At 42.3% G+C, this 27,562-nt stretch overlaps 2 protein-coding genes across 4 annotated transcripts in view; one reads left to right on the forward strand and one right to left on the reverse strand.

Annotated features, from left to right (window-relative positions):
• Nucleotides 1-805: 805 nt before the first annotated feature.
• On the forward strand, nucleotides 806-4,399 carry LOC311504876 (uncharacterized protein; the record flags this gene model as incomplete). The annotated part of the gene is made up of 6 exons (XM_084568211.1): nucleotides 806-1,739; nucleotides 1,855-2,417; nucleotides 2,491-2,638; nucleotides 2,729-3,099; nucleotides 3,485-3,578; nucleotides 3,656-4,399. Exons 1-6 carry the CDS (start codon nucleotides 918-920, stop codon nucleotides 4,397-4,399), a joined length of 2,742 nt encoding a protein of 913 aa, XP_084424337.1. The 5' UTR covers nucleotides 806-917.
• An 886-nt stretch (nucleotides 4,400-5,285) lies between these two features.
• LOC311504185 (myosin phosphatase Rho interacting protein) overlaps nucleotides 5,286-27,562 on the reverse strand; it is a 44,552-nt gene continuing 22,275 nt past the window's right edge. Inside the window, exons 5-26 of one of the 3 annotated variants that reach the window (XM_084567188.1) lie at nucleotides 27,348-27,432; nucleotides 24,670-24,723; nucleotides 23,654-23,879; nucleotides 22,800-23,349; nucleotides 21,439-21,586; nucleotides 21,204-21,320; nucleotides 19,593-19,649; nucleotides 19,431-19,499; nucleotides 19,239-19,328; nucleotides 17,778-17,887; nucleotides 17,581-17,619; nucleotides 15,371-16,151; nucleotides 14,645-14,761; nucleotides 10,065-13,805; nucleotides 9,170-9,317; nucleotides 8,976-9,081; nucleotides 8,583-8,742; nucleotides 8,393-8,500; nucleotides 8,223-8,309; nucleotides 7,969-8,131; nucleotides 7,687-7,772; nucleotides 5,286-6,679 (exon numbers count right to left, since the gene is read on the reverse strand). In XM_084567188.1, coding sequence (XP_084423314.1) covers nucleotides 6,608-6,679; nucleotides 7,687-7,772; nucleotides 7,969-8,131; nucleotides 8,223-8,309; nucleotides 8,393-8,500; nucleotides 8,583-8,742; nucleotides 8,976-9,081; nucleotides 9,170-9,317; nucleotides 10,065-13,805; nucleotides 14,645-14,761; nucleotides 15,371-16,151; nucleotides 17,581-17,619; nucleotides 17,778-17,887; nucleotides 19,239-19,328; nucleotides 19,431-19,499; nucleotides 19,593-19,649; nucleotides 21,204-21,320; nucleotides 21,439-21,586; nucleotides 22,800-23,349; nucleotides 23,654-23,879; nucleotides 24,670-24,723; nucleotides 27,348-27,432 — 7,114 coding nt within the window. In that variant the 3' untranslated portion in view covers nucleotides 5,286-6,607. The remainder of the gene's footprint in view (nucleotides 6,680-7,686; nucleotides 7,773-7,968; nucleotides 8,132-8,222; nucleotides 8,310-8,392; nucleotides 8,501-8,582; nucleotides 8,743-8,975; nucleotides 9,082-9,169; nucleotides 9,318-10,064; nucleotides 13,806-14,644; nucleotides 14,762-15,370; nucleotides 16,152-17,580; nucleotides 17,620-17,777; nucleotides 17,888-19,238; nucleotides 19,329-19,430; nucleotides 19,500-19,592; nucleotides 19,650-21,203; nucleotides 21,321-21,438; nucleotides 21,587-22,799; nucleotides 23,350-23,653; nucleotides 23,880-24,669; nucleotides 24,724-27,347; nucleotides 27,433-27,562) is intronic. The other 2 variants (XM_084567189.1, XM_084567190.1) reach the window with 2 other exon arrangements.

A 27,562-nucleotide genomic window follows, 5' to 3' on the forward strand; every position in this document is an offset into this window, starting at 1 on the left:
TTAATACATGACCTTAGTGTAATAAGTTACATAAGATGGGTGTGTGCCAATTTCTTGCAATGAGGTGGTAGAGAGGTTAAAGATTGTGGCACGTGGTTCAGTTATGACTGACTTGTAGTGTGGGTGACATTTTCAGTGCAGTAATGTTGTTTAATCAAGTATTTTTTTTACATTTATTGAAAATACATTAATACTGCATTTCAAAAATGAATTAAAAGACAGTTCAAGAAATTGTACGCTGATCAGGCATAACATTAAAACCAGTGACAGGAGAAGTTAATAACACTGACCATCTTGTGACAATCCAATGTTCTGCTGGGAAACTTTTGGACCTGGCATTCATGTGGATGTTACTTAGACATGTAGCACCCACCTAGACCAGACCAGACACCCCCACCCCATAGCAATGACACTCCTTGATGGCAGCAGCCACCCCCAGCAGGATGCAGCCTGACACTGGCCTCCAAATTCGCTAGATTCCAAACTGATCAAGCATCTGTGGGATGATCCACAGAGTCCCCTCCAATCAACCCATAGTGGCCCCCACTAACAACATTCTGCTGCCAGGTACCACAGGACACCCTCAGAAGACCCGTGTCCATTCTCTTATGAGTCACTGTTTTGGAAGCACAAGGGAGACCTACACAATATTAGGAAGGTGGTCATAATGTTATGCCTGATCAGTGTAATTACACAGACAAGTCAGTCATATGTCCATCAAAAAAACTGTAACTGAATGCTTTTATAGCTACATGTTGCTGGATTCATGCAACAGTCTGACCACGTGGATCCCCTGTTAATATTGTGGGTTGTATTACTTCTTTACTTAATCGCTCTAAACTTCCCCATACATGTATGACACATTTTATGTTTAGATTTTTCTGACCCGACTGCTGTGCAGGAGCCCTGGTGCAGAGATGGTGCGAGCTGCCCCACTTCTGCTTCTGCTCCACGCCTCGGCCTGCTGCGGTTTTGGTTTCAGGGGCTGCGCTCAAAACATCCCCAGGACGGACGTCATGTGGTGCTTCAACCAGAACATTGTCAACCTCTCCGCCGTCGTTAGCATGATACCAGAAAATACAACTGAAATCAACCTGTCCAAGAACAAGATTGGTGTCATCCCAGTGTGGTCGTTCAGTCGGTTGACTGGGCTGAAACAGCTAGACCTGAGCCAGAACGTGCTAGTTTCCCTAAAAGGTGGAGAATTTAGAGGTGCAAACCTCCTGGAATTTCTCAACCTCACTTGCAACAACATCTCACACATTACCTCAAATGCATTCGAAGGACTCACCATGCTACAAACACTTCTTCTGACCCACAACGCACTTGCAGGTATCCTACCAGCTATCTTTAATTTCCTCCCTGCGATTCAAGAAGTCAGCCTCTCTCTCAACTCACTCAAGTCTTTCAGCTGTGCAGAGTCTGGAAGCTCCTCCACTCTTAGGCATCTCGATCTTTGGGCAAATAGGATTCAGACGTTGAATGTGAGCTGTTACCCCGCTCTAGAGTACATCAGACTCTCCAACAACACCAAACTGGAGCTGCAGTCTGAGGCTTTTGCTTTCAACCCGAGGCTGACGACTCTGCTTCTTCAGGGGGTTGAAGCAAAACAGCTGTTGGGACTCTCTGCACAGACGAAGAGGAATCTCACTTGGGTGTCATTCTCTCTGTTTGTAGAGAAATCTCCATTGACTATCTGCGGATTGCTGAGAGGAATGGACCATCTTGAAACAGTAGAGGTATGTGTACTCCGTGTGACCTAGCATCTCTTTGCATTTGTAGCTTCAATTGCTTTATTTTGATCTATTTTCAAATGGATTTAAACTGATTTTGTGTGAATTGAATTGAACACAGGTTGACTTGAAAGGATCCAAGTTACCTCAAGGTAACTCCAGTCTACTGGACTGTCCAACTCCACCAACGGTCATCATTTTGGATGCACATTTTGGGAACGTAGCCCAACTGCCGCTGGGTAAAGGGAACACGAGGAGACTCAATCTAATCAACTGTGGCTTGGAGCAAATATCTCACACAACGTTCGAGGGTTACCAAAGACTGACAACACTGCAGCTAAATCAAAACAATGTCGTCATCGAGCCGGACGCATTCAAAGACCTGACTCACCTCACTTTCTTGAGCTTCGACAGGAACAAAATCCGTGACATCGACCCCAACTGGTTCGTCCCACTGAAGAAGCTGATCCGCCTGTCAATCCTAAAAAACCAAATCCCCGAGCTGAAACCAGGGGTGTTCAGCACCCTCACAAACCTTGAGCAGCTCTACCTACAGTTTAATCTGCTAAAGTACATCACCGGGAAGCCTTTCAGTAAGCTGCGGAGGCTAACAAAACTCAATCTCAGCTTAAACATCATTGATTTCATTGAAGAAGGCACTTTCCAGGACCTGACAAGTCTAAGGTATTTCTCCAGTTTTCTCCAAGTGTTCATTCATCTATGTCCATTTTATCTAATATATCCTTTAATCTCTTAGATACCTAGACCTAAGTGGGAACCGCATCAAGAGACTGACACCAGCAATTCTGTCTGGGCTTAGGAGTCTAAAAAGTTTTGTTCTGTACAACAACCGCCTTCATTTTACGTCCGCCGAAAGTCCTTTTATCAACCTTCCTTCTCTGGAGGTAAATGCATTTACTAGAGGAAGTTACACGAATGCTGATCACTAGAAGAATATATCTTTATTTTGTTGTTTATCTTTCATGCTCTTGTAGTTCATTGATATGAATTACCAGGGGCCCGGAGGTCGAGGCATCGGTGACATCGGGCCTCTCTTCTTCCAAGGCCCACATCATCTTAACTCTGTTGCCATCGGACACAGCATCAGGATGGACATACACCCTGACGCCTTTGCCCCCCTAGTTAATCTGACGTACCTGTACATCGCTGGAGTGGTTATGAAAGCGACCAACTTGACCGCGGTGTTGTCCCCTCTGAAAAGGCTGAAGAAGCTGAGCCTTTACCGGGCAGACCTTGATACTCTCCCTACAAGCCTGCTGCCCCCACAGAACATGCTAGAGACTCTCAAAGTGCAGTCAAACCACATCCACACTTTGAACAAAACAATGCTGGATGCTCTACCAAGGTAAACAAGTAAACATCTTGGAACTGTGGGAAATTTGTGCTTAGAGATGATTGACACTTTTGTGGCCTATGTTAGAGGGAGTAGTTATACACCTCTCGTTACATGCACCTATAGTACATGAGACTAAAATTCAATATCCAATATACCGACTATACACTTTACAACCACTGGGCTAATAGTGTTATTTAGGGGAGGACTTCGAAAATTCATTTTAAGCATATCATATTTAATTTCTCGCACAGATTCATGCTTACCTCTCAATAGGGGCTCCTATAAACAGTGACATCTATTCAACATAGTGATGTTTCTTCTTTCTGTGCCCACGTCACCTGTGTTGCTCTGTAGATATTTGGTATAAATTTGAATGTGATGCCTGCGTTTCCAGATTGCGAATATTGGACATCACGGAAAACCCACTGAGCTGCACCTGTGATACCGCCTGGTTCAAGACCTGGGCCATCAACAATGTTCACACACAGGTAAAAAACGCGGCAGACGCTGTGGCCAGAATCCATGTTTTAGATCTGGAAATGATGATGACATTTTTCTTGTTTAGGTGTCCTACCTGTACAATCTGAAGTGTGACAATGACAGGAGATCACCCTACCTGTGGCAGTTTGACGATAAGGCCTGTTCCTATGAACAGGCTTCATTCATTCTCTTCATCACCTGCTCTGTGTTGGACGTGTTGTTTGTATGTGTGTGTGTGACCTGGCACACACAAGGTCCTGCCCTGCGCTACCTGGTGCTCATTGTTAAAGCAAAACTTCGCGGACGTAAGGGGGCAGCGGGGGCTAAATTTAAGTATGATGCATTCATTTCCTACAGCTCTAAGGATGAGGCCTGGGTGATGAGAGAGCTGGTACCTAACCTAGAGAGGCCGGCTGCCGGCGCACCAGGGCTCAGACTGTGCCTCCACCACAGAGACTTCCGCCCCGGCAGTGCTGTTCTTGAGAACATCGAGGCAGCCATTTATAACTCTCGGCACACCATCTGCGTGGTCACATGGCACTATCTGCAGAGTGAGTGGTGCTCTATGGAGTTTCAGCTGGCCAGTCTGAGGCTGCTGTGTGACGGCAGTGATGTCCTGCTGCTGGTGTTCCTGGAGGAGATCCCTGAACACTGCCTGTCTCCATACACACGCCTACGCAAGATTGTCCACAGAAAGACCTACCTGCTGTGGCCCGAGGAACCACAAGAGCAAGATGCTTTCTGGGTCAGACTGATAGACGCTTTGAAAGACAAGGAGGAGGATGTAGGAGCGGGAGGGGAGGGGGAGTTGGCTCAGCTAATTGGCTAAATCAAATGCTAACTGGTGCTTCCTTTAAAGGGGAACTACTGTTTTTTTACAACCTGGACCTTATTTCTGGCATAAAATACGATCGTTTACTCGCCCATATAACTTTGGTGTAATTTGTAGTCGTTCTGGAGATATTTAGATCCGCATATATCCATAAAGTAGGAGTGACTGGGGCACTGCAACGCAGCCTCTAAATAACGCATTATCTGCTGCGAAACTTGTTCATTTCACCAATATTTTGTTATCATACGCTAGTGCTATGGTTCGTCCACAACCTCAGAATCGGAAAAATATTCAGCCATGTTGCAAAAAACTAGCAGTAGCAAATTACAGATAAACAAGCCGACAGTCGCGGGTGCAAATTACACAAAAGTTACATGGGTGAGTAAACGATCGTATTTTATGCCAGAAATAAGATCCAGGTTGAGAAAAACAGTAGTTCCCCTTTAATGCCAATAGTAAGAAAACAGCAAATGTCTTTGGCTTGTGCATTTAGTGTTTGCTTATGGGTGTTGCATTTATTTTGGATTTTAAGTTTCACAGTGGAGCCTTTCAGATTTAAGATTATTTACACATCTTCATTCAAGAAATGAATTTGATCTGGACTGCAACAGATTAGAGAAGATGAATGAGCATTCAGAAACGGAATATTGTTTTCATTACGGTATATGTATTTTTTCTGGTATAACTAGAGATGATTTGCCTTTTAGAATAAAAGCCTTTTTTGTTGGTGTGCAAGTTTTTGTAGGTTTTCATTCATTCCTGGAAAGAAAAGGGTAATCATTTTGTTGCAATCAGCCACAAGACACAGCCACTAGACTCCACTAAACCTTACACACTGGTCCGTTTAAAAGAAACTCAGTACTGACACACAAATTGAATCTAATCAATCAACTTGCTTAAGTATTAGATCTATGTATTATGTCAAGTTCTCCTTGTTTTTAGGGAGTCTCTGCATTCCTTTCAAAAGAAATAAAACTCAAAGATTTCCAAACACTTCATTTATTTGACGTTATACATTCAAATGAAAATAAAAAATATTCATATATATTTCATATAGAGCTAGTGAGCAAGGTACAAGTTTAAAACAAAACACAGAAGACTTCCGTGTGGTATGTATGTACAAGGCGTGGGTTGAATACTATACAGTGTGTATCCATAGCTGCACAGGTTTCATGGATGTTTATATTCTTCACTCAGTTGAGGCACGACTAGATTTCAGTGTGAGGTCAGGGACTGGGCCAAGTGCTTCAAGACTGCTGCTTACAGTAAAACAACTCAATCTAAACAGTAGGACTTGCAAAGCTTTTTAGAGTTAAGGGTTCCACACTAAAGCAAAAAGTAGGAAAATGAGGCAACAGGATCATTCTGCTATTCAAAGTATACTGTACAGTCATGCAAAGTCCTAAATAGTTATTTTATGAGATGATTTTCTCACACCAAAGTCAAAATTGAGCAAACACAAAGTCAGAATTTCAGAAATTTAAAAAAAGGAAAGAAAAAAAAGAATCCAGTATCACCATCGAGTCACGGTTGTTCACTAAATATAACCTAAGTCAGGATGTTTGGTTGCACTGCAATAATTGACTTGAATTCACTACACCAATTTGAGACAAATAAAAAGAAAGCTTCCTCAAGTAGTCAAGTGATAAGTGCAATCTCACCCCTGTTTTCCCCTCTTCACACAGACACACCGTTTTATAAAACTTTCATTCATAAGCGAGTTAAGCGTCACATTGTTTTTCACTATCAATCAAACCAGTTATAGTACAGCAGATGCCCCAACAAATCAATGGCAAACCATATTCTACACGTATCCAGTAGTTATGTACAAGAGAACTGGTGCAACATTAAACACATTAAAAATTCTTAGATATAGACACTGTTACAATAATAAAATACAGCAGATATTATTCATATTGAGAAATATATATATTATTCGTACTGTGTGTATTGCTGTCTTTTTTGGCATCCTGGAGGATCAAGATAAATGCTGTCATGATTCCCCTCAGCTTATTTGACACATCTCCAATTTGGCCAGATTATATGTTAAAGAAACCATACACAGGATTGATTCTCTAGGTCTTTCTTTCAACTCATGAGAAGAAAAAGAAATAAGAAATGAACCAGAGGCATAGAAGTGGAAGGTCCGGGCCTAGATTTCAATAGAAGCTGATGCTGGCACAGCTGTGAAAAAACTCCAGGTGTTCAAATCTTTCTGGAATCTTTTGCCTCAAAAAGCTTCATGCGCTCTTGCACGGTTAGTCCCTCTTTCAGGCTCTGTTAAAGAGAAGACAAAGTAATTTATTGTTAATGGATCATAATGCACATAAAGGCAGACGAGCATTTAACAGACACAGCAAAAAAGTCTTAGTGGGAAACTGGAAATCCCAGCTGTTTTATTTGTTTGAATGACACTGATTCAGGTCATAGTATAACATGTACAAGAAAAGTGAAGCAACATGGTCATGCCACACAAAAGAACTTCCTCTGGTGCATAAAAAATGTGTTAACAGTCGAAACTCTTCAGAATAAGGATCTGAGATCAGTTCAATAATCCACTGATGAGAAACAGTGTACATAGATCCGGGATCAACAAGATATAGTTTCAACTGAGAAGTGGACACGGCAATCAGCTAATGGTTGTGCACTGTGGGACAAAAAGAAGAGTTAGGGGGAGAGGGGAGGGAAGATCATGCAGGGTTAGGTAGGACATGCTTTGGTCTACATCATGCTATACCTACAGCACATCTTGGGGCGGGGGTTGGGGAGGAATCACCCCACAATGGGAGTGTCAGCTATCCCAAGAGACCTGTTCAATGACAGACTGATGGACAAAACAGACAGTTGACAAACTCGAAGGACAACAGGATGTCAGTAAAAACCTTTCTAACTAACTGACTCTGGAACCTGCTTTGGATGTACAGCATACGGCGACACACATTTAACATCTGCACGACAAAAACTTGAAACATCACGTCACAAAAGCAGTGTTGTAATAGAGTTTCTTAAAGGGTTTTGCATACCAAGTCTGTAATAACTTGCCAGAAACCGTAAAGTTTAAAAACATACACAGCCTCATGCTGTGCTAGTCATGATGAAATCTTTTAAGAGTTTGGACCTGGTTTAATTTTATGCATTTTTTTCCATCCAGTTTCCATCTTTCTAAATCATTTTGAGACAATGTGAAGAATATGGACATGAAGGATTTAAAGAACATTTGCGGTGGGTTGTTGCATAGCCAGACTCGATTGGTGTTCGGCTGGGTGTTTGAATGTGACACTCACCTTTGACCTTAAACCTCGTAACTGTCTGGAGGATGATGGTCGTTCCTTTTTCAGGAAATCTGGATTACTTTTTGATTTCATGATATCTAAAATTAAATTGAAGACATGTCATTATCTTGAATTGAATTTTAGCATCACAGTTGCAATTTCTGAGCTCTTAAAAAGACAAATACAGTACACAAACTACGATTACACTTTGTGGCAGACTTTATCATAAGAATCATCTTCAATCAATCAAGCAAATTGTTTAATCCAATTAAATACTATACATGTTCTACTTACCATATCCAGATGTAACAGTGCCATCCACATTCCTCTCCCCTAAAGCTTCTGTGGCAATGAGCAGCTTCTCCTTCAGTTTGCTGATGTCGCAGTCAGCCTTTGCTTTCACAATGCTGAGTTCTGTATAGATGCCCTTATATTTGTCTGTAGCATATTTCTTGTCCTAGTAAAATGATTGGTGATGAATGCACAGCCTCTTGCATGAAGAACTACAGGAACACGCCTTCAATAAACAGCAACTCATAAAGACTTACCCTCAAAGCAGACTGCAGCTCATCTTTCAAAGAGTGGATTTCCTGTTTAAGATACTGGATCTCTGACTCCTTTATACGCAGCAACACCTACAAAATAAAACAATTAGCTTGACGAGCGAATCGTTATGCGAGTGTGTGTTTGTGTGTGTGTGTGTGTTTAAACAACATACCTCCAGTTCATACACATCTTTGCCATGGGTAAGTGGGGACAGAGCTGTTTCACCACTGAAACATGAGCGCATCCGAGTGATCTCTGTGGTCAGTCGGTTATTTAATTCCTGTTGGAGGGATTAAGTTTTAACTTGTGGAAAAATTAAGTTGTTGTATGTAGAGTACATGTGCAGGTCTGTGGGTTCTAACCTGGTTGTGAGCATTTAGCTCCTGGTTCTCTCTCTGACACTGCCTGAGGGCCTGCCTCTCGGCCTCCAGCGCCTGGGCCAGGTGAGCGTTCTCCAGACATTTTTGAGAGTACTGCTCAGACAGCACCTCCAGTTCTCTGTGGATGGACTGCAGCTCCTCTCTAGACAGTTAGAGGATTACAATATCAACTTGAATTCTTGTCTGATGTTTGCCAAATGCATGTGCTTTTCCCAGCATAGAAGAGAGCAGATCCTTAGATAATGGTGATTTTCAAATTTCAGTTCCTCCAGTTTATACACATTTTTTTATATCAAAGGAAAGAGTCTGATAAATATATGGATTATTTTATAGGAAATATCATGTTTCTCAATCACAAAGATGTTGTAAACATACTCATATTCCAAGCGAAGTTCATCAATGTCGGAGTTCAGTCCACTCAGTTGGGAGCGCTGGTTCTTCTCCAGTTCCTCCTTGTGGGCATTCTTCATAGCTTCAATAGCTACGTTCAAGACAAATCACACAAATTGAATGACTGTTCAGTACTGCTTGTAGCATAGCATTAATGAGTGGTCAGATAGTTTATTTACCAGCAATTGTGGCAGCAGTCTCTTCAGCCAATAATCTCTCTCGCTCTTCCAAGAGTTTAGAGATCTCCCTCTGATGCTGCCTCTGGAGGTCTTCTACCACCTTCTGGTGAGTTTCTTCCATTGCGGCAAAGCCACGTTCACACGTAGCCTGGAGGAAGAGAGGGTCAATGATCTGTCATCATCACAATGATTTCAAGTTGCACATACAGATCAAGGACAATATCTATTAATAGTTTACTAGGCTACATGCAAGATCAGATACAGAAGCCATGCAAGTTTTTTATGACCAATAGCCCAGCTATGTTAGTAACAGAGAAAGTTAAAGCAGCAGAATTCTAGACCAGCAAAGCTGCATGTTTTACTGAAAGACTCCTATTCTGACGGACTATTTTATTCTGTAACTGGATGTGAGAAATGGTATGTTTATTGATGCCCAAAATGAAAGGGCAATATTGAAGACAAACATATTTGAGTAAAATTACATCTTTACACTTAAGTGTCAGGAATTACTCAAGTCTGCTTTGTTTACATCCACAGGATCACAGTTTTGTGAGAGAACCACAAAGCACATACCAGCCTGGGTGGTGATGACAAGTCATCAAAGGTATTTTAATGTACCATGGGTTGATAATGAACAGAGAAATCAAATCTAATCGCTTTTAAGACAATTAAATCAAGTATTTTAAAATATTCACCAGCTGGCTATACGCTACTATTACAATCGTACTATTTGTCTTCAGTCTAAACACACTATTTCCCAAAGTCCACTTTATCTGTCAATATTAGAAAAATAAAGCACCAAAGTAAACGTTATTTAACTATTTCACTATTCATCTATAATTCTCTCCTTTAAATAAACGTTTAATTCACTAAAGTAAAATGAAAGAGCAAAAACCTTAAGACTTTCAAAGTCTCTCTGGTATTTCTCTCTCAGGCTGGCCACGTCTCCTTCAAGGTGCTTGTTCTCCAGTTCGTCTCTCATGCTATTCATCTGAGTCTCCAGCTCCTGGATTCGGTCCTTCAGAACCAGCATGGAGTCCACTTCCGACGTGTTTTGTGCATCTTCCCCCTTCCCCTGCTCCTCCTCTTCCATTGGCGTAGAAACCTCGTCACAAAGAGGCAAGTCTGAAATCTCAGGGCTGGTTGTATCCGGTTGGCACTCTTTGGCACGCTGAATGTTTTCCACATACTGAGAATGTAACTTTTCGATCTCCTCTCTGTGGATGTGCTGGAGCTCACAGATTCTCTGTTCAAACTGTTCCTCCAGTTTCCTCACATGACTCTCGTGTTGTTCCTCCATGGAGTCCATGTCCACAAGTAGAACCTCTAGTTTTCTCTGACTGTCAGCTGCTGTCTCCATTAGGGCCAGCTCTGTCGAGGCACGGCCTTGCTCTACTTGGCTTAGCTCTTTTTTATGCCTTTGCTTCAGCTCTTCGGCCTCCTTCTGATAATGTTTCTCCAGGATGGCCACTTGCTCCTGCTGTTGGCAGAGCTGGCTCACCCGTTTGCTGATCTCACTCTTCAGGGTCTGATTTTCTCTCTGAAGAGAAGCCACTGTTTGTGTGAAGTTCAGGCGCTCCTCTTGTAAAGATGACTCGTATTTCTCTTGGATTGCTGCGACATTGTGAGCATGCTGCTGCACGAGAGCATCCATGTCCTGACTGGTCTGTTTACACCAGCCCAAATCTTGTTCATGCAGGGCCCGTAATCTGCATGCCACATACGCCACTTGAGCCTGGATGAGGGCTTCACGCATGCAAATAGAGGTGCTTGTGAAATTACGTGAAGTTTGGTGGCCTAAAAGAACATGGATCATTTTAGACAGTCCAGGGAGGTTTCCACAGTTTTCTATCTCTTGAGCATACTTATGGAGGACTGTTGCTTGTCTTTGAAGCTCAGTAGCAAGGTTATCATGTGCATTCTGCAGTGATTCAACAGAGTCAACACCACAAGAGGGCATTTCACCAGCCAGGTGTCTGTCTACGATTTCCTCAGCCAAGTCTCTAGCTTCTTCCATTTCGATTTGCTCCATGTAGGGAGCCAGTTCAGGTGGGTTAATGTCAGCCAACTTTTGTTTACCTAACCCCAAGTTATTTTTGACCTCTTTTATAACAGTTTTCAAATCCGGCCTTTTGGAAGCTTCGATAATTGCTTTAAGAGCCATTTCCCTTTGATGTAGGTTTTTATGGGCTTCAATCAACTCCCTTTTCAGTATTTTGAATTTCTCTTCATAGCCAAGTTTAAGGTTTTGAATCGAGTAGGCTAGTTCTGCTTTCATGAATGTGTTAAAGACAACTGCAGCATCCACATCTACATCAGCTAATACGCTACCTTCTTTGGATTTAGCAACATCTGTTTCAGCTTTCTCCAGTTCTTTCCAGAATGCACTCTCTAACATCAACTTCCTGGTTAAGACGTCAGCATAAACTACAGCCAAGCAATCTTTGTCACTCCTTTTAATGTGCTCTATGTCTTCCCATATCCCCGAAAGAGCTTCCAGCAGGTCAGACTTTGAAGTTTGGATTAACAACGCCATCTTGTTCAAAACTACTGCCTCAAAAGACAAGGTTTTGGCAAAAAGTTGCATCGCCTCTTTATCTATAGTCTCAGGGGTTTGATTTTGGGGCAACACTGGTGATTGCTCTTCCAACGACTTTTGTCCTTGTCGGATGTACAATGACGCATTGAACAAATCGTTCTCTATCTCTGACAGTGAGCGCAGCTGTGAATCAGCGGTATCATGAAAGCCACTGAGAACAGCCCTTACTTTGTCTCTGCTATTTTCCACACACTCTAAGGCCTTAGTATAGTGCTTAATGGCAGTACTACTCTCACTTCCACCACTAGTCTCTTTTTCTGGGCTAGGCGTCTTTTCTGTCATCTTTAGATCAATTTCGGGGATGTCCTCTGCTGGGGTGGATCGTTGCACCTCTAGATTCTGTGTGAGGTTTCTTAGCTTATCTTCAGTGGCTAGCAGTTTAGTTTCTAGAGCATGTATGATGGAAATAAACTTTTCTGGGTCATTAGTATGTGGGAATGTAATATCAGAGGGGACGTTTCCTTCAGTTACTTGGATGTCTTCATTTTCATCCTGTTTAAGTTTTTGTCCTTTGTCTATAAAAGTACCGCTCAAATGGCTAGTGTCCAGGCAGTCGAAAGTGATGTATTTTTGGCACTGAATACTGGAGAATCGTATCCTTGGTCTTTTAGCTTGTGACTCTTTATCATCTTGGGAGTTCTCCGTCTTGGATGTACTGTCAAGAGAAACCTCTGTGTTTGATGATGATGAGGATGATGTTTTAATGTTTCCCTTCTTGCTCTGTTCTGAGATTTGCTGCCTTTCCAAGCACAGGTCAGCATAGCCCAGCTGTAGAGCATTGAGGTGCTGCTCTAACTCCGCAATACGGTCCTCTGCGACCACAAGCTTGGCTTGCAGATCTTTCTCAGCATTACACGGCCCAACTTTATCTAAGAGGCTTTGACTCATTTGACAAAGAAGGTCCTCCTTAGCTTGCAGCTTCTGTTCAGTTTCCTCCAAGCTGTTGCCAAGTGCAGTCATTTTAACAAGGGCCTCTTTTAGGTCCTCTTCCTTGCGTTCCACCAGCCTCTCATACATCTCCTTGGTCTGTCGGATCTCTTCTTCTTTTTCTCTAAGGAACTGGCTCATTTTCTGAAACTCTTGAGTAGCCCTCTCATATGAGTGCTCCAGGGTGTAGTAATCAGCTTCTTCCGTTTCCAGACGACTGCGAAGCTTGTTCACCTCACGGTCTGCTTCTGCAATCTGGTTGATTAGCTCCTGACAGCGGCAAGTGAGATGGCATTTCTCTTCCTCTAGCCTACGCACACTTTCCCTCAGTGACTCAACCATGTCAGTCTTTTGGGCAAGCTGTTCTTGTAACTTCAGCATTTCATCCCTGCATTCTTTACCTCCTGAAGCCTGCCTCCCTCTCAGCAAGGCTTCCACCTGCTGCTCAGCCTCCAACAGTCTGTTCTCTATTTCTTTCCTAGCAGTTTCAGCCTCAGCTAATCTTCTACACAGATTCTGTCTTTCCCTCTCATGACTTTCTTGCATGCTATGCTGCTCGTTCCTCAGGCGCTCCTCCTTCAAAGCCTGACCCTCTTCAGTAGCAATTAGTCGAGCAGTCACTTCTTGCAACCTCTCCTGCAACCTCTGTATCTCTCTCATGTGGTCTCGTTGGAGGGCCTGCTGGCGCTCTAGTTGCCTAAGGGCCTGGTTTCTCTCCAAGAGGCTGGCTTCGACTTCACGGAGTCTATCTTCACTGTCCTTTAGTTGGGCTCGTAAGGTGGCCTCACTTCTGCCATATTCCTCTTCTTGTTCTTTCGAGCGCTCCTGCTCTAGCTTGAGTTCATTCCGCATTCGGGCCACAGCTTGTTCGCTAGCTAAGATTTCGGCCATTGCAGATGCAAGTTTAGTCTGCAGAGCTTGAATATCAGCTTCATGGCGGTCTACAGCATCCTGGGCTTCAGTGTAGCTTCTCTTTAGCGTCCGGATCTGCTGCTGAGCAAGGTCCTGCTTGCGTTTTTGGGACTCCAATTCGCCCTGTAAATCTTGATTAAGTTTGTGTAAGCGTTGCCATGGCACTTTGTGTGGCGAAGAGGAAGGGGTTGTTGCACTCTTGAAAAAGATTGATGGGACAGTTTCATTAATGACATCACTTTAGTTCCTTACCATATACGGAGAACCACATCTCGGAGGTTACCAGGAAAATAAGTTTTCTCCTTTCGTTTTGTCAATCTCTCTTTATGTAAAAATCTTTCCACAAGCTTCCACTGTGCTTTTTCAGAGGTCACTCGGAAAACCGAAAAGTTTTGGTGACTTCAACCCCACCCAAACAAAACAAACAAAAACTACAATGAGGGACTACACAGTGATTGTAAAAATTAAAACCAGACCAAACGTGATGAAATGTCGCTCTATAACTTAAAAGAACACAATGTAAAAAGAAACACAGAAACAAATCAATTAGTTAAAGCATGCAATTATGAAACACAAAGCATTCAGAAATCAAGCTGGGAAAGGACACACACATGAACAGAAAGAAAAAGCACAGCGCAAGGCTTCTTGATCAAGATTCTTACCTTAAGCATATCAGATCAAATCAGTTATTTTCCCAGGAGATGTGAAACTCCGTCAAAAACAGTTAGTGAAAACACATGCTAAGAACACCACAACCATGCGCATCAGTTTCAGAAAATAAGCACCCACACCTGTTAGTAGAATGTTTTAAAACAGACAGTAGCCACACTTAAATCTATTGAGGACCAGTAGCCTGCATACCAAAAACACAATCTAACCAGTACTATGTAGACGCACCAGATGTTTAACCAGTACATGTATAATGCTAACCTTAATAACATCTAGTTCAAGATATCTGTGTCAAAATGTAAGTAAATATTTGTACATGTTGTCTATTTAAACACCGACTAGACGGTGGGTGAGCGTGAGTGTAGTACCTGCAGCACATAGCCCTCTCTGGCACTTTGTTCTCTCCCTAGTGCATCCTCCAGTTGCTCTTTTAAAAGGTTGTTCTGCTTCTGTAGTTTGTCAAGCTCCCTCTGCTTCTGTCCCAACTGAACAAAGACAGAAAAAAAAATACATGAATGGAACAAGGCGGTCTGCGACCAGTAATGCATTGTATCCAGACTGCAAGTATTTGTACATTTATACATTTTTTTTTCTTCAAGTTCGCTGTTTTCAGTTTGAAATTATAAATTGATGTCTTAAATATAACCAATTTAACACATTTTAAGTTTTAAAGTAATGAATACATGGCTACTAAATGTTTCCTGGGCAGCCATGCTAGATCTTTAGCCTATTCCTAAATGTCCTGCACTTACATAGTCAGTAGCCTGGGGAGGAGTCGCTTTTCTGTTTTTCTTTACATATCATATGTACAGTGCACAATCAACACTGTATCATTTGCATTCTGTCTACCATAGTTGCTGACTACTTAATGATGTCCTTTCCATAGGTCTTAAAGGATCAAAGTGCAGATGTTCCTTTAGTGACTGCATCTACAGTGTTTGTGACTAAAGCTCCTGCTACCTGTGCCTTTACAGTAAAACCGTAATTTTCCTCTTGCTTCTTAAAACAAAATCTGAACCGGGTGACTGCAGGATTTTTATACATGCCACAGAAAATGATAACCTGCTTAACTGTATCATCCTGTGTAAACGCACCTCTTTGTCTAGCAGGGCAGCAAGTTCATGTGCAGACAATCTGTCAGAACTATTAGAGTTTCCTAAAGCTGTGGTGATGGGCACTTGCTTCTCTTCTCTTAATGGTGTTGTCTCCACCTGATGCCATCGCTGTTCAATCTCCTCTTGAACGTCTGAGGGTCTGCTGTCCTTCTTGTCTTCACTTGAAGGACACGTAGCACTGGGGTGGTCTACTTCCATCTTTCCTTGCTCTTGGCTTTCAGTTGTTGATGGTCGTACCGGTGGTGTAGCATTTAGCGTTGAAATTACAGTGACAGTAACAGTATTTGGCATGTGTGTTGCACTGGTTGTGCTGTGTGGAGGGATGCCCCTCCTAACATTCTCCTTTTCGGCTTCCTCTGTCATAGAAGGTGGGTGAGCACCTGATATAGATGAGGTTAGGAGGGAGGAGGTAGAGACAGGAGAGGATGCTAAGGAGGAGGGCGAAGAAGAGGGAGAGCAATAGGAGGAGGTTGTAGAGAAAGATGAGCTGAGGTCAACTGTGTCTGCTCGTTCTTTTGCAGGCTTCTCCGTCTGTTCCATTTTGAACTCAGACCAGTCAAATGTCTTCGAGCGGCCCTCTCGTCGGCGCTCACGAACTCTGCTCTTACGTGGCTCGGAGGAAGCGGCAGAGACGTGGTTGCCAGCTGGCTGTCTGTGGATGTCAGACTTAGGGACCTCAGGACCGGTGCTTGTCTCAGGGGCGGCCTGTGGACACGGCTCCAACACCACATGACCTTTTACCGTCTCATTGGGGACAGATCTGAACAAAGAAAAACATAAGAAATGAAAAGAGGTATACAGGCCGGCAAAATGTTTCTATTTACAGGAACTCAAGCTACAAATAAAGCTTTGCTGGACAAAACAATGAAGCTGCAATTGAGCATTTACAGGGTTTCTGCAGGGTTCAACAAGTTAAACTAAGACCATTAAAGAACTTTTTGATGACAATTAAATTAGTCTAATCTAGAACTGGATGAGCAACATACAACTGATGGATGGATGGATGGATGGATAGATTAATCAATGAAAAATTATCAATTCATTCAAGTCTTTGCTAAAAGTTAAAGTTGTCCAATGTGAGACAATGAGATCAAAGTTTCTGTAAGAACCGGTGGCATTGTATGCTGGACATGTGATGGTGCTGACTGAAAGGCCTGTTCTGTTGCATCCATCCCACTATCATGTCAAGTAAATTTTATCTTAGATCACAGATCACAAATCCCCTTTAGAAGAGGAAAAACATAGATTAGTAATCCTAATAAAAAATAAAACAAAAAAAGAAACAGCAGCAACATCTCCTGACTGCAAAAACTATAAAAAAAGAACTTCTTGAGGAAGTAGAATTATTAGTTGTTACTTTATAAGACCAGCAGACACCCTGATTTAATAACATCAGTGGAATGGATCCAAGTAAAAGCATTGACACAAAAACATTTAAAAGGCACACTATGCGGCTGTAAGCAGCTTGGGTGTTAATAGCCATGATCTGAGCTAAGCCTAATGGCAGACGCCTGCATTTAGCTGTCAATGCAATTTCTAACGTCGCCTATGTGCAGAATGCATTTAAACTGCTCACTGAAGTGCACTGGCACTCGTAGTGTTAAAGGACAGAGTGACCTGAGGGAATAATCCATGTTCACCATGCTGTACAGTACAGAGGTGTCAGGAAGTATGAGGGGAAAATAAGAAGGGACAGAGCTCAAGAATGAGAGAGAGGTGTCTGTAAGGTGTCTCTGCAGAAATACCAAAAATACCTTCGGAGGGAGGAGCCTAAGACGCAAACTGGCAAAGTAAACAATGTGACACGTGATAAGGTGTATGAGTTGCAATTCTCAGCTTTGTAGATAATAATAATACATATTTAGGCAGTTAAAGCATTCTCGGGTGAACTGCTATTTGGAGACGTTTCCAAAAAATTTCACAGTGTTCATTCACGTCTATTCAATCTTCTATCTATTCACTCAAGCCAGTGATCCAGTCGTTACTAGATGATTAACATCAGACGGTGGCACCGAGCAGATTATAATTCACTGATGTGAGTGTCACTACACGGCATAACTGACGGGGGAGACATTACTCAATAATCACATGACACATGGCAGGACGACAAACACGCCGGAGCGGACATTGCTGAGCCATTACATCACTGTTCGAGGAGGGGGAGATATTTAACACACAAGCACTCCAACCTGGGCTTCAGAACGGATAGTTTCAGAGAGATGTTTTTCCTGGAAGCAGGTTGAAAATACCAGTTGAAAGGAAAGAGAAAAAAGGAAAGGGAGGGTGAGGAGGAGACAGGAATTGAGATAAAAAAAAAAAAAAAAAAAGTGAGAAGAGCAGTGGTTATATCTGCCAATGGTTTGTGTTAATCCTTGCTGGGGATTACCGGGTGACGTCGGGGGCGATAGTGGGTCGCACGTTCTTCATGATTGCCTGAATCCAGTTGCGACGGATTCCAGAGGTCATAGCTGACAGGGTGCTTGCTCCCTCTTTACACTGAAAGCATACAGGCATTTAAATGACTGACAGGGTGACACAACATGTTGGTTAAAATAACTTTCTGACAAGGTAAAAAAAAAAAATGGGGTCAAGGAAGGACATCATTATTTACAAAGGTGAAGGCACAGACAATGCAAGACCTGTGGAAAATATTTAGGAACATATTTGCTCCCAAATCTAACACTTAGAAGTTAGAAAGACTAAGTGAATGACATAAAGAGTAGTTTCAATGAAGGATGCTTATATCTGTGAGGGACTTTTCAAATCACAGAAATGACACGTAACTTAATATCTTACAACACTTCTCATATTAATCTATAAAAGCCTCTGCAGATGTAACACATTAATGTATATAATTACACAGTATTACATTCTGATGAGACCTGCTTTCTTGATCCAGCAACTGAAATCTTTTTTCTACACATTGTTCGGCTTTTGAGGACACCGCAGTGAAACCAGGTACTTCATTCTTGGGATTTATAATCGGCTGAACGCGGCAGCAAAGCCAATGACAACAGCTCCATCCAGTCTGACCACGGTGCTCTGAGAGCAGATATAAATACTGGAGTTATTAATTTCTTGACATCAAACCCGTGTTGTTCTCAGCCAAAGAGACAAGGATCCTCCTCACTACTCTATTTCTGACTTCATCAGGAAAATGGCTGCAGGAGCAACTTCACACAAATGTAAACAAAAGAAGAGACCTTGTAGCCATCGCTCTCCTCATACAGGATTAGTGTGGTGAGCTTATATCTATATGCAGCAGGAACAAAAGCTCCACTGAAATCAAATAGGTTACACTGCAAGCAACTATATGTGTCCAGTAAATGTTTTGCCAACAACAAGAGCTAAAAATGTTTGATGGCCAATGGAAATGACAGGAATGATATGAATAAAGTATCTTGTTCACAACAGGATCTATGCAACCTTGGGTTATATATATAATATATGTAAATGTTTTTTTATACATATATGTATGTTACTGAGAATTTGTGGCCAAGGACGTGGCTTCTGAATGTGAGAGGTAAACATATAGTGCAGGATGAAGGTTACACGCATTCACAGAGAGAAGCAGGGACACCTAAGGGCTGGCAACGGCCGAAGCAGATTTAGACCACTATGATGTCAGTCTTTCACACAGAGATGACAAGTCAAGTGACATCCTTCATGACAAGCAAAGAATCATTTCGGAAAGAGAAATGGCAAAACCTGATACCCAAAGTTACACCCCAAGGCTGTTTATAGACTGGCAGGAGACCACATAACTAAACTGTGTAGACAATGAGTCTCATTTTTACTGGTGATTAATGATGCAGGGCAATCGCTGACATGAAGAATCAACACTCACCAGTATTTGGAAACCGTAATTCCGCTGGACTGGAAACTCTTTGACATCATAACATGTGGAAAGGTCAATCTCACCATCCATTTCTGAAGCCTAATAGAGAAAATCAAACAGAGCAGTAACAGTAATCTGTTCTTAATTGTCTTCTTATTCAAATTAACTAATTTAATCCACCCTCTGTACAACAAGCCTTACCTCCTCAGCTATTGAGTCCTTGTAGTACCTCAAATTTTGATCTGTCAGGACAAACCAGTGCTTCTTCCACTAAAAGGGGGCAAAAGAGACCAGTACTGTACAAAGTTCTTCAATTCAGTAGAAGCAGATAATCACTAAATCCTACAATTGAAAACAAATTACCATTCCATCTTCATATAGCTTTGTCATCCATCCTTTTTTGAAGTTCAGCAGATCTGGCTGCAATGAAGAGAGATCCAAGTGTAATAGTATGCACTGCAACTAGTTTAACTCATTAAGAAACAACAATATGAAACAGTAAAAGTATTGAAGAGGGAAAAGATCAAGTATATTCCGTTGAAATATTTCGGACTTATTTGTCAATAAAATTGAAGTCATCATTAGGTGAGTGTTTGTCCCTTATGCAGTCAGAATATAACAGACATCTTGCTACACACTGCTGCATTTACATGTATTTGTTTACATTTTGGTAACCCCTTCAGCAGAAGAAGGTTAAGTACCAATATGTGGCCCCAGCTATACAGACTGACTGGCGGGAGCTGGACTCTCCCTGTGAAACACAAACTGCTGCCCATCGAAACCAAGCTCAAGTCTGTTTATAGACTCTAAAGTAAACCATTTGTCCCAAACCTGGCTTCTCCTCACTCAGCAATACCTTGTTTTTGTTGAGCTTCATCAGGTGTGGTGTCATCGCCTGGCAGAGAGTCATTCTGATGGCTAACTGCCTTCACTTCATATGCTGACAATCTTTCTTTCAGTCTGCCCCGGGGACATACACACGACTGCGGCCGTCTCTCTGCTGGCTATTTATAATCATCGGTAGCGGAGGCGGCAGTGGTGTGTACATGTGTACGTGTGTGTTTGACTGGGTGGGGGGTTAGGCAGCTGCAGCTCCGTCGCAGAGAGACCAACCCCACGCTGACTGACTCAGCCACGCAACACTCTCTGAACTGACCAGAGATCAGACCTCAAGAAGATACAGCCTTAACATGAAGGCTACTTTAAAAGGGGCTCAACAAAATCTGACATGCATGATTTTCCTGGGGCCTGTAGTGCTGCACATCTAGATCGCTTTGGTGCAAGTTGCAGAAGTTCGGAGATATAGGCCATAGAGGGTTCCGTTTTGTCTCAAATGTCAGAGAACTGGGTGGCACGTAGCTTGTCAAAATCACAGCATTAAAAATCATACATTAAAATGTGGTTACATAAAAATCCAGTCTCATTTGTGAACCGTTTTATATCTATCTAAATACATTCATCAACCAAATCACAGCACAGAAGGGTGCATCTACCCACGTCATCACTTTTTGGCACCAGCCATAGCAACCCCCGCTTCCATGTGAGCTGGCCCTACTTCCATCTGGTACAATTCTTCTTCTGCATATTGTGATTCAAATGACTATGTTTGAGCAGCTCTTCCTTATAGTCTGACATTACCAGCTGCAGAAGTTAATTTCATACACAACAAACATTGCTGGCTCACGTAGCATCACAGAGCTAACTAAGGTCTCAGGTCAGCCAAGGAGGAAGTTTTTTACATCCTCCTCACTGTCACATGAAACGTTCTCACAGCATGCTTCTTATTGCACCATATAAAACACCAATGCAGTGAAATGGGTCACCAGTGCAGTGAAATGGTCACCAATGCAGTGAAATGAGTTAAATCTCAACTGCATTGCATCTGTTTTCTCTGCACCATCTTGAAGGAACTAGATGATTTTATAGTCCGCAGATTATCGTCATTTGCACTTCAGAAGTACTGTCAGCACTCACCGTCATTGAGGTTTCTGTGACTCTGCGGTCCAATGACTTGGCTCTTCGTAAGTTGACTAAACTGGAGCTAGACACATCAGGGACTGAACGGTCCTTTCCTGCATCCAGTGACGTATCCTACAAATATAAATCTAGCATTAGAAATGAAATTCATGTGGATTAAACTCTGTAAATTCTTAGAGGAAACATGTTACGTGGTTTAGTTTAGGAAGGATTAATGAAGAGAAGAGCATACATGTTTGTTAGCCAGATAGCGTCTCTCGCTGCGGCCTTGTCTCTGGATTAGCACTGTGTTAGCTGAGGGAGAGGGATCGTTGGAGCTGCTTGTGTCCATGCGCTCAACATACTGACCATCCTCAAACCGGCCGATGATTTGAGACCGCCTAGGAAACACAAAATGACCATTTTTTAATACATACCATATGTTTCACTATGCATTACAGGCTTATCAGACAATGACAAAATATCAAGATAATTCTTTGAAAACATGTACAGCATATCAAAAACATATTAAATATTCTTAAAAATAATGTAATGATGCAGCAGAGTCAGATAAAAAAGCATAAGAACAAGACCAGAGCATGGCATGAAAGCAAATCTGACTCATAATCAATTTCAAGAAGTCTGAGGTAACTGTGCGCAGACTGAATGCTTTGGACATCATTCTCCTCAAAGTCCTTTTCATAGTAAACAATAATCAAGACAAAGAAGAGTTAATACCCCCAAAGAGATACACCAAAGAATAAAGAGCAGTGTTATATGATGAAAGACTTTAGAAGAGAAGGAAAATGACTAGGATGATCGATTAAACACACTCTAGAAGTAAGCAGACATGGCAACACAGTCGGCGTTACCTTAAGACGCTGCACTTGTTAATGTGTATGTATTTGAGAAATGAGTAAAGTAGGAGACACTAAAATGTATGTATAACCAATCACCAGTATGTTCGAGTATGCTTCAGCAAATGAAGTCATTTATCATTAAACAGTGCATGTGTGCGCTCCCAGGCAGTGCAGAGATGAAATGATAGAAAGCAGGAATCAGCGGTGACCAGCAGGGAACAGCATTGGGACAGGGGTGGAAGGGCTGATTGGGCATTAGCTCTGAGAAGCTCTGTTCAGAAGCCCCTGGAAAAGATTGAAACAACAAAAACTAGCAAGGTAGCCAGGGTAAAAGGCATAGACCAGTAGAGAATAACGTAACACATGCACATAAATCGGCCAAATCATTAATGGCAAGCCACTGGTAAGCTTGGGTAGGCACTAGTTGCAAAAGACGCAAAACAGACAGGGCTGTTTCAGACAGCAGCCAGAAGGTGGTGCTAAAAATTACAATGCTGAATGCATAAGCTTCACATAATTACTTGGTATCTCTTACTTGCCATCTACAGGTTTTAAGGCTTTGCCAAGGGGTAACAACCAGTGGCTCATTAATGATTATTAATCATGTTGCCATCAATATCACCTGTGAAACTGCATTATGCTTCCCCTGCTATGTGTTTAGCACTGGTTTGGTCCATCAGAAAGCAAGTGCAAGAAACTTATATCTCTGCAAAATATTTTTTTTCGGCATGCTGAGCATTACAAGTATCCTCACCTGCGCTCCTCCCCAAAGAGCCGAGCCACCTCCTCTCTCCCAGGACTCCTTGTGCGTGCCCTCAGCTCTTGGCGCTTTTTCTCAGAGCGGAAAGCTTCGCGGTAGCTCAGTCTGCGAGCCCGTGGCACATCTGACAGGGATGTGTACTCCCTGCCACCCCGGCCAGCTCTGCCTCCACCACCACTGACGCTACTAGTGCTCCCTCCACCACCACCTCGTCCCTCCCAGGTGGGTGTAACCCCACTAGGCTCAGAGTCCAGCGAGCTCTGGGAGGAGCTGATGGTGGAGTAGCTTGGGGAAACAAGTGCACCTGGAGAGGGGATAGGGTCTTGGGAAAGTTGATTAGGGGAGGTTTGGGGTTCTGATTCAGAGCTGTACCTTGAACTGGGAGGTCCTAAAGAGGAGGATGATGCTGAAGAGGACAGGGGCAGATGTTGGGGAGGCTGTGGGTGATGTTCTGACTGTGGAGAAGGCTCCGACTTGGTCTTCTCCAGGGAAAAGTAACCGCTCTCCACGCGTACCTTCCGTCCAGTGCTCACAGTGCCACCATCTGAAATAAACACACACACCACCACAGATGTGAAACAACCTGTCTATGCATTGCATTATAAATGTTAACGTGATTTGTACTACAAAACTGAATAGTTAGATAGTTAATACTGGGAGTGCCTGAAAGAGCTCATGCTTAAGCCCAAGTCATTGCAGATTTTGTTTCAATGTTTGCTAAAACTATCACATGCCAAACAAATATGCTTTTATGTTAGCTGGGAAGACAGCGTCCTAAAATTGCCTGGATTTCTTTATCATATACACAGGAAGCTGAAGCAGCTGCACATCCTCTTCTTAGCCCTCACCATCTTGAGTAGTGATACTGGAGTCTGGTTGGCTCTGGCTCATCTGGCTGAGACAGGAGGCACTGCGGCTGCAGGGGATGGTGGCCCTGCTCCAGCGGCTCTCTTCCTGCCACAGAGTGGCGCGGCTCATCGGGACACGCTCGGCGCTGGCGATACTGCTGGGCAGGCATGGGATACTGCCTCCACTGCTGCTGCTGGTCACCGTTACCTTAGCAGGGCCAGGCTCCTGTGCAAGGGTTTGGGGTGGAAGGAGTGGATGAATAGAGGAAAGGACATAATGGGAGGTAAGGTCACAGAGAGACTACAAAAAGGAATATGAGAAGGAAAGAGATTAAAGAAAAGTTAAATGATAAATGTAAATGTGAGAACAAATGATGTGCATGTGCTCCATTGTATCCCCATCCAAAGCTATAGTGGGGTCCAATCATGGGCCAATGGAAATACCACTGTATCAGTATACAGTACACTTGTTAATCAGTGGCAAAAGATCTCTCATCTCTGGTTTGTTTTGTTTATGCTTTTTGGATTTTTCAGGGGAATCCAATATATATTATATAACAAAAGGAAATTGCCACTTAAGTTATTGGAAGAGAGAAAGAGGAAGCCTAAAAAGGAGAAACAGGTCGATAGTTTGACTAAGAACAAAGAGTTCATTCATAGCAAACAAGATTAAAACAAAAATAACATGTAGATCATCTTCAAAAGTTGTTCAAAGCTGGGTTGTCACCAGAACATATCAGAAAGTCCCTCCAGTGGTCAGCAGATCATTGAGGTACCAAGAGAGAGCAAGATTTCCAAAGCAAAGCGACCCTCAAACATTCACTTTTTCATCCAGTCTTCTCCAATCACCACAAACATGCTGAATCACTGAGAATGTTTCTGAGAATACATTTTTGTATTCACCCTTCACCGAGACTGATTGGGATAATGAATATAATTTATATTGGTGGGATTGAAAGTCTGGGATTTTTAAAGGTGAAGCAGGACAAAAAAAGTTTGGCCAAAGCTGAACTCACTGGGTGTCCATTCATGTCTTCAGTGGAAAAACACTGGCTTGGAGTGACTCCACCCTGCCAATCACAAAAAGCCTTTGGTGTTAATGTTTGCTGATTATAATCAGTGCTGGATGTATTTGTCTCATAATAACTTTAATATTTCTGTGTCATGTGAAACGGAGCATCATTATATTAAGCTTAAGATATCACACGTTTTATGGCTAACCATAAAAACTCAAAGGTGTTCAGTCACAATATGAGACACACATTGTTTCCTGTCACGTCATTATTTTACACTCAAGATCAGGTGCTTACATTAAAGGGCTCTACCCACAAGGCAAACATGTTACTGTGCTCAGATATGTGGTGCTGACAGAGTAAGGTGTGGAAAACGTGAGCCTCAATTATATGACTTGGCCTTGACACACGCACACAAATCCTAATCCACAGCATCAATGTGGTCCTCCATAAGTAGGATTGTTAAAGGCAGAGATGCAGATAAAATACAATCATAATTGTAAGCCATCTAAATGTTAGCAGAATTCTGTGCTGTGGAAAAAAGTAATGATTTAATTACTGTTCGTGACCTGTAGCCTCTACCAAAAAATAGGATGGGACACAACTCACTTCATCTTCAAATAAATCTTTGTGCCAAATATGGTCGTGGTGGAAACAAATATCAGAAGATATAAATTAATGATTAAATCTGTAGTTACACAGTAAATTAAGAGTAGTCTCTTGGCAGATTGGCACAGCTTATTTTCAAATATCTACTTGCTGGAAACACAAAAGCTCCTGAATCAGAACTAAATGTAGATTGACTTTGTTCTTTCTGGAAATCTGAGCTGAGGAACTTGATGTAATGCGATCAGCGGGTGGTTATATGTCAGACTCTGACAGAAACACTTAAATAGTAGTAGAGAGCGATACTTCTTTTACCTCACAAACAACCTTTGGGAGACTACATACGGCAGCTTGCAGAGAAACACAAACCGAACAACAGCCCAGTTTCATTTTGGCCTCTCATCAAGTTATGTCACGGAATTAATATTAGTTCGCGACAACTGACATGACCTGTTTGTCATTGTGACAGGCAACAGCAATGATCGGTGCCTGAGAAGAGTTTCGAGAGAGTCACTCGCGCAAGTAATTTTTCACATTCACACACTATAAATTTCACTCATGTATGAAAGTGAAACGATCACACTGTGGAGCAATCATGGTTGACATGCACATTTACAGAACAGTGGCTGAGTTCAGTTTCTATTCCTAGCAGCCGCTTCTCTTATCTAAACATGAATGCACAATGGATGAAGACCAAAATGATGGGGTCAGCTGGGACACAGTCAAAGTCATCACTGTTCCTCTCCAAATGAGCCTGTTTGTGTAAGCCCAGAAAGGTCACCGTCTGATTCAGGGCCCCGTCTTTAGAGGAAGCAGACAATGAACTTCAGACTGAATTTTGTGCGCACTCACCACAAATTTGGCCTGGCATCAAAAAGAAGGAAGGGGAGGAGGGGGGGGGGGGGCTCTAAATTCCACAGTGGGTGGTCTGTACAATATTATTTTATGTCATGCCTACATATTGTCTAATCAATGAAACCATTATTATCATAACAGAGTCTTATACAGTCATTTGTTTTATTGCTACCTACCAAGGAGAAGTCTGATTGAGCTTGCCATGCTTTTTATCCCCTATGGGTATTGTGGTTGAAGGTTTTGAACCCACATTTATTTTCTCTTTTTGTTTCTCGACTTTGTGTAAATATACTTATTATTCTCTCTTCTGCTGCCATTAATATTTCAGTTTTATTCTAAATGCTTCATTGTTCTCCAAAGAAAATTTCTCTTTCTGGCCCCCTCTACAAAACAGTAAATGTGAAGGATCGGCTAATAAGCTGCGCTACCAGGATTTACTGGCCAAGTTTGCATTTATGGGCTCACAGACTTAAACATGTTTTCTTCTTTAGACTGCAAGGGCTCAGCGCTGTTAAGTGTGAATCAAGACAATGTTTGTGGGATCCCTCATGGACGTTTTTTTTTTTTTTTTAATCCAGAATGAGACTTTTCTGCAGCCGCTGGACATGACAATGAAATTGTGTGCACCAGCAAATTCTCATGCAAGAGACACATGGTCATAGTAGCTGCCGAATGTTGTCATAGCAGGCGGTTGTCATCATTACCTTTGGCTGTTTGCTCGGGAACATTTTGATAGCTCAGTAATGTTTGCTTCCAACTAACTAAATAGCACTGCTCCATATCAATAAAACCAGATGAACAGAGTTGGAAGCGTGACCCAAGTTTTACTGCTCACCAACAATACCATCCACACGCACATTATAACTTTGTAGCTGCTTTATAACAGCGACAACTGATTAAGTTAGACAAGCATTAGTAATGTTGGGACAGACACATCATTTGACTAAAGGATGCAAATATAGACAGTATAAACTGTGGAACATGTTGCCGGCAGAAAAAAAATACATCTGTCTCCCTCCCTCTAGTAAGAAGTGTAGTTTGAGAGGCACTACATATACTACAATATACTGTGCATCTATATACGAATCCTTGGTTTTAAGTTTTCCAGGATAAGAGTGCAGCCACACACTACAGAAATGAGTAAAAACACAGCCTTCATCCTTGTTCAGTGTGAGAAGATCCAAACACTTCACAGTGGAAAGTGTGAGTAGGTGTAATACCTGATGAGTGGGTGGATCAACCTTGCGTTTTTTCTTCTGATTCTGCTTGTTGGTCCTGGGGTACACAGTCAGAGCCTCCTGCCATCTACAAATAATGAAAAACAGTCAGTGTTTCTGAAACTCTAAATACTGACGATCTTTCATCCGCGGTGGATCAATATGTGACAAAGTTCTTCGTGCCAGAGAACAAAACATGATGTTTGCCTGAAGTAAAT

The sequence above is a fragment of the Chelon labrosus genome, assembly GCF_963514085.1.
Source record: "Chelon labrosus genome assembly, chromosome: 19".
In the NCBI taxonomy this organism is placed as follows: Eukaryota; Metazoa; Chordata; class Actinopteri; order Mugiliformes; family Mugilidae; genus Chelon; species Chelon labrosus.